Raw genomic sequence first — 10,531 nt, forward strand, 5'->3', positions numbered from 1 at the left:
TCTCTTGTGAAAGAATAAATGAGACAGGATTCTTTGAATAAACTCTCAAGTGATAATTTGAAAATTTAATTTGGTGTGCATTAACTGAGTATGAGTTGTGGTTCTTTTAATGCTTTTCACATGCTTGTGTGTCTATGAATAAGACCATGCTTGTCAAGCATGTGAATGCTAATGGAGTCAAGGCTAATGTAGCCTATATGGATAGGGAAAAAATCTGTTTGTTTGCATGATTGTGTGAATCCCAAATCCATGACTTCTTCTAAGAAACAGACTTCAACCAAGTTTGTTCCTACGTATTTTCATTGTGGGATTGTTGGTCACACTAGACCAAACTGCCTTATTTTGAGATACAAAAGACTTGGAGGAAAAAGAATGTCTCTAGGAGAGATGAACCTGATTATAAGAATCAGGTTAGAGCCTTGACTGAGCAAGTCAAGCTCATTAGTGAGAGACTTGATGAGTTGTCGAAATTGTCTTCCATGGTTAAGAAAAATAGAACTCAAGGGACCTATGACCATCCCATGACCAAACCCAAGCTCAAAAAGGTCTGGAAGAAAGATGATTCCTTGTGTTTCGTTCCCCACACTACACTTAAGGTGCTTAACGCTTGCCTTTGGTTCCTCAACAGTGGCTGCTCTAGACACATGTCGTGGGATAAGCCTACGTATAAACAAATTGATGAGTGCAAGGGTGGTAATGTCACCTTTGGTGATGGTAGTCAGTCACAAGTGAAGGACAAGGACACAGTTGAGATTCCAGGACTTCCATTGCCACACAATGTGCTCTATGACAAAAGTCTCAAGGTGAACCTGGCAAGTATAGTCAAATATGTGATGATGATCTCATGCTGCAATTCTCCAAGAAGCAATGTAATGACTTCAACAACAATGGAGAATGGATCATGGGAGGACTAAAGACAACTGATAACTGTTATGCGGTTGAGCCAAGTACCACTTTAAGCTGCAACAGAGCCAAGTTTCATAAAGTGGAATTGTGGCATCACTGCTTGGGACATCTAAACTTTAAAGGATCTCTCCAAGGCAGCAAAGAAGGATTTCATACTTGGGCTGCCTAAATTGGTAAAGATAGAGAAGACCGTTTGTGAACCAAGTCAATGGGAAAGCATATCAAGTCCCAACACGGGAAGACAAATTCCATCCACACTCTAGACCTCTCGAGCTGCTTCACATGGACTTGATGTGACCATCAAGCACCGAAAGTATAGGGGGAAGGAAGTACATGGTAATTGTTGATAACTTACCAAGATATTCATGGGTCATTTTACTCCGAGAAAAGTCTGAAGCCTTTGAACATGCCAAAGTCATATTCAAGAAGCTACAAAATGGAAAGGGCTACTACATAAAGAGAATTCGAAGTGACCATGTCAAAGAATTTGAGAATACAAGTTTTGCAGACTTCCGTGAGGAGAACGACACCAAGCAAGAGTTTTCGGCACCCATCACTCCTCAACAAAATGAAGTGGTTGAAAGAAAGAGTCAAGTGATGAATTGTAAAAATCTGGCCACCTATTTTTGGGAAGCTGTCAAAATTGCATGTCACATTATCAATAGGGTCTACCTACAATCACGAACTGCAAAGACCTCATGTGAGTGGTGGAAAGAAAAGGAGCCCACTGTCAAGTACTTTCATTTTTTGATAAGTAATATTGTATATATCAAAAAAAGCGCAATGCGCCTCTAGGTACACAAGAAAGAATACATAGGTAGCCCAACTTAAAACCCAAAGACAAAACCCAAGAAGACCCAAACCAAAAATCCACCAAGTAACCACAGCCAAACGGAAAAACCAAAAAGAGAACCCAAAGACTAAAGCCCACACTAGCCCAACACCAGCCCTAAAAACCCAAATCCCCTAATGCACCTCTGGGGGAAATGAAAATGCATTTTTGGTTCCAACACAACCCCGCCGACGTTGGCACCTTTCCGAAGAAAGTCTCCCTCAAGCCTCATAATTGATGGAGCATTCTAAATTCTTGAGTTCCTTCTTCCCTTTTACCTTTGGAGTATAGGGCTCCATCTCCTCTTCAATATTCGAAAAAAGCTTCAAAAGACTTTTCTCGGCACCTCCTTCACCACCAGACAATCCCACAATGGAGGCAAATTTCACCGCATCTAGCACCACCTCCGAATAGTTCTCCACCCCCTTCTCCGTAGTTTCCACCACAACCTCGGCAAACAACTCCTTGTTCTTATGCAACAACTGCTTAGCAATCTTCTCCTTCACTCTCCGGGTATACCCTATTTGAGACTTGGAGACAGAGGAGTAAATTGGAAGACCACCCTCCGACATGCAAGGAAAAGGTTTGCTGAGTCTCAAACCCAATTCTGCCATGTGCTTCTTCGAAGAAGAACAGACTTGTGATTCTTCGACGACAACCTTAGAACCTTTAACTGAAGATGAAGCCTACTTCATCGCAGGCAAAGAAGGAGAAGCATTTCTAGACCCTAAAAACCCTTGATGAAGCAACCCTTTTCCCGATGCCAGGATACGATCAGCCTTAACAAGAGCTACCTCCAAAGGGACACAGACCACTGCCAGAGACGCTTGAGAGGCAGAGGCCTCTGCCAGATAGATAGCGGCCTTCACCTTGGCAACAAGGGAAACAGATACCCTGGACACAGTACTCACCAGAATATTCTACCGGCCCTGGGCTGTCTCCGGTAACATAGCAGCCTCCGACGACGAACTAGGTCTCAACACGCAACCATGAATAGTTATCCCATCACCGAAACAGCATCCCATCGCCTTCTCCAATCCAACTTCCACAGAAGGCTCCGGCTGCACCTCCGCCATTGTTGTACACACGGCGACCAAGCCTAAAAACCCGATCGAAGAAGGAGAACCCACTTTGGAGCCTGAAAACCCCCGATTGATCAAACCATTCACCGAGGAAAAGATCCGATCAGTCTGAGCTAAAACTTCCTTTGTTGCCGCGTAATAGACAGCCAGAGTACTCGCCGGAGAGCTAGCCACCGCTGGAGATTCCGGTAACAAAGTAGTCTTCGATGGGAAACCCAAATCAGGAAAACAAACTGACTACGACACATCCTGCAGACTCGAAGGAGACCTAGCCGGCAGCTCCACATCTGCTTCAGTGACCGAAGGAGCAAAAACAGAAACAGGCTTCAAAAAATTTGAGGACAGACCCAAACCCAGATCCGAATCTAGCGTCGAAAATTGACCCGAACCTGCTTCAAGGATAGACCTAGATTCTCGACCAAAGGTTGCTTTAGCTAAGCCAAACAAACCAAACCTTTTCCTCCTACGCTTGGGCTTTGAGGCTAACCCAACAAGGACCCGGTCCAACTTAGATTGAATTTGCCCTAGATTCCTCAATAACCCAGTAATACCAAAATTACCCTTCCTCTTCTTGGACCTCAAAGACATAGCCGCCGCCGCCATGGACCTAGGCATACTCTCCAACGCATAGCAATCCACGGCAGATCGCAGCCCTTCTCCATCAGACCCCGTCTCATAACAAGAAGGCACCGGGAATAGATCTAGAAAACTTGAGGAGAGAACCTTCAATCCAATTGCTTTCGCCTCGTCACCAGAAGTAGATCAAAGGACATCCACGAACAACCTCCCGGAATTAGCATCTGAAGAAGGAGGATTCAACAAGAATCCCCCCCCCCCCCCCAGTAGATGGAACCCCCAAGATCCACCAACCCAGCCTTCTTAATTTGAACTGCCAATAGATGCCGAAGCTCTCCCGCAAATCGCCACCACCCCCTCCCAAAACGGCTCTTCGGAAGCCAAATGACTCCCTTGCGACCACCCTCAACAAAAACTGACACCTCCAAGAACCTTCCAACCTTATTACCTCCCCCGTGGACCATTGTAACCTTATCTCCCTCACGGTAAGATTTGGCAATTTCTTCCTTCACCTGAGACTGAATCGCCGCCTCCACCGTCTCCACCAACCACGACGAACATTGGATGCTCGCAAAAATATACCCAACGAATCCTTTTCTCCTTTCCTTCAGACAAAGATTAGGACACCCACCTTTTGCCGAAAGGCAGAAAGTTTTAGATTCAAAAGAGAAGTTGCGCTCCATGGAAACTCGCCGGACCCTAGCATGCAACGCCTATCGCGCCATCGCTAGGGCAGTCTCTCTCTTGTGGACCTTATGATCAAGATAATCGAATTTGTTCATAAGTACATTGTGTATTTTGAAGATGTTGAAGAAGCTATTGATACGGCTGTTGTGTAGGAAACATCCATAAAGGTTTTGAGATCCTTAGAAAGTTACAAGAGGCATAATGATCCAAAGTGGAGGGAAGCGATGCAAGAGGAGATGAGAGCCTTCATAAAAATAAGACACGAGATATCATCGAATTCCAAGTACTTTCATGTCTTCGAAAGTGTTACATTTTGAGAGATGGGCTTTCATTTGGCCTATTCAGTGTCCAAAACATGTTCCTATGTATTTTATGGTATTGGGTAGTTTTGGTAGAAGAGTTGAATACTTCTCAAAGAAATCAAGCATAGAAGCTCATGCCGGAACATGTGGATTAATGACTAAATATGGTCCTAGCAAAAAGTTGTGTGCACTAGCCTCTGCGCACATGTCTACACATGGTGACTTCCCGGGAGTTGTGTGTGTTGATCCGTCCAATGGTGTCCGAACATGAAAACTACCAAGGAGTTGTGTGTGTTGATCTGTGCGATGGTGTCTGCACATGAGGACTTCAAGAGACCGCACGTGCGCTAGTGTACGAACATGATAGACTCCAAGGAGCTCCGTGTGCTGTTGTGTTCGCAGCTGTCCAAACATGGAACTGTGATTAGGCATTAAACCCTAATCATGTCCGGACAAATTATTTTGGCGTCCAGAAATTGCCACTAAAAATCATAACCAACTTTGGAATTCAAGTAAGATTTTCATAAGCCCATAAGGGATTTGAAAAGGAACGATTTTTTAAGAAAAAGAAGAACAAGCATGAGAGACTACTGAGCTAAGCACCATTGGTATTGAGTGGTCCAAACACCGAGTACTTAAGAGTTTTGTGCCAAGAGATCATTATTGATGGTATGAGCCTTGAGGTTTAGATTTCTTGGACTTACCAATCCACATTGCTGATTTCTACATCAACAAGTCTATCAATGGGTTAGTAAGGGAATCAGATAAGAAAGATAGGCCAGTGACGAGCTGGAGTTGTCAAATGAGGAGCTTGTCTGCACACAGATCATCTTAGCGTTACAATGGTTGTACGTGTCTATGAATGTGAAGTATTCTTTCTCGGTAATTGATTTCCTGCATTTTGCTGCCCTATAGTGGTTTTACCATTAAAGTGTTCAAAGGTTTCTACTCCATCAACAAAAATTATGTGGTGTTGATGTGTGATAGATTTATGGTGGTTTCAGATTTTTATTACTGCAGTATTTTTAATTGATATATTTGCTGCGTATTGGTTTCTTGTGATCATTGAGATCACTAGTCCGTGTCGTGCATTTTTGATAATCCGTTTAAATGGCAAAGCAACCCAACAAATGCTAGACATACCTATTCAACTCCATGTAGTATCTGCCTTCTCTCCACATCCCCACCAATAAAATATTGGCAATAGTACATTTCAGGACGTGAGGAAAAAAAAAGGACCATCTTTCTACCTTTCAAAAGAATTGCATCCTTGTTCACAATGATAAAGTCACGAAAACATAAGTAACTATGTATACATACAATCATGTATCTATATATGTACCTATCCAAGTAATGTATGTCTGGATATATAATGTGTGAATGTAGTGAAAAATATTCATGTACCAGTGTCAAAAGCACAAAATTAGAGAGAAACGGGATGGATATTAAATATGCAAGTAAAATCAAGCACAACACTCTATATACCTGAATCTCGGGGGTTATTGCTACTGCCAGCAGCATTGGATGGCAAAGAATTGCCTATAGGATTCTGAGACTTGGTCTCCATTGTAAGCATCTTCAGAGATATTTTTCGTAAATAATCTGACTGAAATGAGGGATCAACAAAAAAAACTTAAATCTCATGGCACTATAAGATGCAAAAAAGAAAAAGAAGTACCGTAGTATTATCTATTCTCCAAGTATACATGCAAGGAAATGTATGTATACATCATGAAAGTTATGGGAGCATTATGATGGAAGTACCTGGCTTGAGGCAGCAGCATAAATCTTTTCCTCAAACCTTGTGGCTATTTTCTTGAGTTCATGTAATCCCTCTTCGCCAGAAGTGGGAAGATGCCTCTTCAATGTATCCATTCTATACAAATCAGATGTATTCTTAATAAATACCGGCCACAAAGAGATCCAAATTGATAAACTATGCTGACAGTGCAGAACTTAAGCCACAAAAACACCAAGAGAAACTATAAATACAATTCATGAAATTTAAAATGAAAACAAAAAACAAAAAACAAGTACTTTTCCAGGGAAAGAAAGAGAAGCGGCAGTACATGACTGTTTATGCTTTACCATCTGGAAGCCACAAACTTGGAACTCCGAAAAATGTTCTCTCAACTTAATTTTTCAGTTTATAAGGGCGGGGCAGCAACACTGCACTAGCACTTCAGCAAGTTTCACTAGCACTTTTTTTTTTTTTGATAAATAATGTATATTCAAACAACGAGCAAAGGGGCGCAATCCATATACACAAGAAATATACGAGAGAACCCTTAATCCATGGTTATCATTGGGACTCAACTTAGACATATAAACATCCACAAAGGCCAAAAAACCTTTACTGCTAATCTTCAGTATACATCGTGGGAAGACCAAGATAACTTTTTTTGGGGGGTTAAGTGAGACCTATGTAACTTGAGAGTGTAGTGTTACAATTATTAGTCACACAACAGCACACCTTGCTTTCACATCATAGACCCCCAAGCTTTCCTGAACATATTATGTTAGGTTTTGTAATTGGCTCATTCGGTGTCCAAAGCTTAATTTTATGTTTTGGAAACTTGGGAAGTTCTGTGCGTAACATAGGTTGTCCGGACCTAGTTAGTTCAAGGGAATCACCGACCTTGGGCCTGTACAAACACGATAGTGGACACTCACCCTCGGGTTTAAGTGATGTCCGGACATTGGTATGGCGGCCTGGGCATGAGCTACTCTAGAATGGCGTTGTCTACAGAAAGATCCAGACTTGGTTGTGGACATGAGCTCTTGGGTTTGAGAGATGTCCGAACATGAACATAGATGTCCAGGCATCAAGAGTCCAGGAAGTTTTACTGTCCCCTGAACTGTCTGGACATTCCTGCGAGCGAAACATTTTGATTGCCTGATGTCCAGACATGGAAGGTGGTTATCTTTGAAAAACCCTAGCCATGTCCAGACATCCTACTTCCTTGTTTTAACGCTGCCGCACAGAAAACACTAATTGTTATTTAAAGTCTGTTTGATCTCAACTTTCTACATCTCTTAGAGACGTTTTTCAGAGCCTCCAAAGAGAGTATTTAGAGATGAGTCCCAAGACCTTGGTGTAAAACTATACAACGTTCTTGAGTGTTGTGCCAAGGGTTTGCTCATGAGAAGACTCTTGGATTGGGATTCAAGTCGGCGTGCTGTGACTACACAATCTAGGCAATAACTAAAGTCTATCGGTGGTGATCAGTAAGGTGTTCATTCTCTGAAGAACAACCTAAAGGAGTTGGAGTAGAGACACTTGGAGCAAGTCGTCCTCCAGATTGTCTGGGTAAAGTGGCAAAGGGGTTGTCAATTTTACAATTGTCTGTAGTTTGTTCTTCTTTTAGTAGTGAAATCCTAGGTTTGAATGCCCCGGAGAGGTTTTTCCTTAGTGCAAAGTTTTCCTCTTCGTCAACATAAACATTGTGTTGTATGATTGTTAGTGATTGTTGGCTTGATATTTTTATACACGTGTTCAATTAATATATTGATTAATTGCATATTGGTATATGCTTCCACGTGTTTGGAGTTAGAATTGGTTGTTATATTTCTCAGTCGGTATCAGAGCGGGTATAGAGACCAAAGGAAAAGGTCTTTTCCCTGTGTGATCCTTGACCCCATTCATGAATCCATCTGGGAATTTTGTGTTGTTTTGTGAGAACATGGATGTTCCTACAACTAGTATGAAGTGCCTCTCGGAGATTTGACTGTGTAGAAAACAATCTCCTTGAGAATTTGTCAGATTTTGGCAAAAGTGTTCAAAAAAACTCACTAATATTTGGAGGAAAAAATAAATTTTAATCTCTAAATTAAAGAATGCATGTGCTGTTTGTTGTGCCTTAACAGGCTAAAAACACATGTTTGAGAGATAAGTTAAAAATTCTTGAGACAAAGTTGTGTAAACTCTCAAGTAGTCACTTTAAGAGTATGCTTTGTGAGCACTCTTCTAATATGAATTGTGATGGTGATACTGTTTCTTCTTCACATACTTGTGTGCCTTTAAACAAAGTTATGGTTGTAAAGCCTGTGATTGATGATGAAGTAGGCTACCCAAATCCATGACTTCTGCCACTTTAAAATTAAAGTCAGATTTGTCATTCTTTTTTGATGTCGAAAAATTTCCATCCTCTATGTCAGTATGGGGATTCGAAGATTTGTCATTCTTATATTTTAAAATGCATTTTTTCAAACTTTCAAGGATTTTTTTCCCCAAGAGTATTCTTTAATTTTTTTTTTTTTTTTTTTTCTTTCACGTGAGATCATCTTGACCAAAATTTAAGCAACTATCTACCGTTTTAAGATGATACCATATAACTTCACAGAAATAGTTCCATTTTACCATTGAAATGTTCATCCACAAATCAAGCTTGTTAAATGTCAAACATGCACGTACATTACAAAGCCTACATGTGTTTTAGGCTTTTCGCTCCTCCAAAACCAATAGTGCCTAAATTAAAAAACCAAGCTTCCGCTTAATGCTTCTCCATTTAATATTGTAAACACTCAAAACACTGTTTATGGTGTAAAAAGCTACTACAAGAACACACTTCTATCGAGCTTACTAGGGAGACACGAGTCCAACCGGCAGGCCAGGGAAACTGACCCTAACAGAAATATTTACATCTTAACACAAAAGGCAGTCAAAACGATGAACGCAAAGTTGGTCAAAAAAAAACAAAACAAAACAAAACAAAACAAAACAAAAAAAACAAAAAAAAAAAAGCAAACAAACAAACAAACAAACGAAGCATAAAGCAATATCCAATAACATCGAGAGCGCAATCACTGTACTTCTAACTGTATAACGCGGCATACACGGAACCTTACAGCTAGGGATTAGAAACTATTTCTAGTTTTGATCGTATATATATATATATATATATATCAGGAAACTCTCAAATCAAACACAATCCATATATATATCAGGAAAGCGCAACATAGAATTTTACTTTATTCGTTAAGAAGAGATAGAGAGAGAGAGAGAGAATCACATTTTGTTCACAACTCTTTGACGAGAATCGAGCGGTAATTGGATCCTCCAATCGCCGGTGTCCATGGTGGGTTCTCCTCCGCCTCCTGCGCGTACTGCTCCTGGTCCTCCTCCTCCCCCAACGTGGGCTTGAATCGGATTAGGCCTCCAATTATTGGTATCCATTGAATTGAAGTGAAACTCAAATTCAAATCGCTCAAACTAGAAAGAAGGGGATATTGGTAAGGTAAGGGAATATTTTGGGCAGAACTTTATGGATACGTTTGCTACTGTGTAATATGAACACGACGGAATAAGATTCTCTCAGCCTCAAATGAACTGAGCCGTGGAACCATTTGATAGGGTCAAAAGACTGACTAACCGTAACCGCCTGTACGTTTAGTAAGCTTTACAGTAACTAACCCTTAATAATCACAAGCTTTACAGTAATTAACCCTTAATAACCGTTAATTGCTTTAAAAAAAAAATTACATAAAAAATAAAATAAAATAACAAGAAACCATGCATAAAGCAATATCCAATAAAATCGAGAGCGCAATCACTGTACTTGTAAGTGTATAACGAGGCATACACGGAAACTTACAGTTAGAGATTAGAAACTATTTCTAGTTTTGATCATATATAAAACCGAAACACTCAAATCAAACTCAATCCGTGTGTATATATATATATATATATATATATCAGGAAAGCGCAAAATAGAATTTCACTTTATTCGTTAAGAAGAGAGAGAGAGAATCACATTTTGTTTTCGGGCGGTAATTGGGTCCTCCAAACGCCGGTGACCATGGTGGGTTCTCCTCCGCCTCCAGCGCCTACTGCTCCTGGTCCTCCTCCTCCCCCAACGGGGTCTTGACTCGGATTGGGCCTCCAATTATTGGTATCCATTGAATTGAAGTGAAACTCAAATTAAAATCGCTCAAACTAGAAAGAAGGGGATATTGCTAAGATAAGAGTCACCAAATTTTACTTGCCTAACAATTCACATTTTTTTTACCAGTCTCACCGAATTTTACTTATCTAATAACTCACATTTTTAAAGCATCCACCACCGTTTCACTATTTTAACAATTCATTTTTACTATTCTATTTAAATATTATTTTTCAACAATTTGTTTATTCTTAGGAAAAAAAA

The 10,531-nt window shown here is 40.6% G+C and overlaps 1 protein-coding gene across 2 annotated transcripts in view; it reads right to left on the reverse strand.

Annotated features, from left to right (window-relative positions):
* LOC132187481 (mediator of RNA polymerase II transcription subunit 15a-like protein) overlaps positions 1-10,313 on the reverse strand; it is a 35,023-nt gene extending 24,710 nt beyond the window's left edge. Inside the window, exons 1-3 of one of the 2 annotated variants that reach the window (XM_088517132.1) lie at positions 10,139-10,313; positions 6,150-6,261; positions 5,871-5,991 (exon numbers count right to left, since the gene is read on the reverse strand). In XM_088517132.1, coding sequence (XP_088373258.1) covers positions 5,871-5,991; positions 6,150-6,261; positions 10,139-10,284 — 379 coding nt within the window. In that variant the 5' untranslated portion in view covers positions 10,285-10,313. Of the gene's footprint in view, positions 1-5,870; positions 5,992-6,149; positions 6,262-9,397; positions 9,720-10,138 lie in introns of those variants that run through there. The other variant, XM_059601806.2, reaches the window with a different exon arrangement.
* Between the last annotated feature and the right edge of the window lie 218 nt (positions 10,314-10,531).

The sequence above is a fragment of the Corylus avellana genome, chromosome 6 (genome assembly GCF_965113065.1).
Source record: "Corylus avellana chromosome 6, dhCorAvel1.hap1.2, whole genome shotgun sequence".
NCBI classification, from domain to species: Eukaryota; Viridiplantae; Streptophyta; class Magnoliopsida; order Fagales; family Betulaceae; genus Corylus; species Corylus avellana.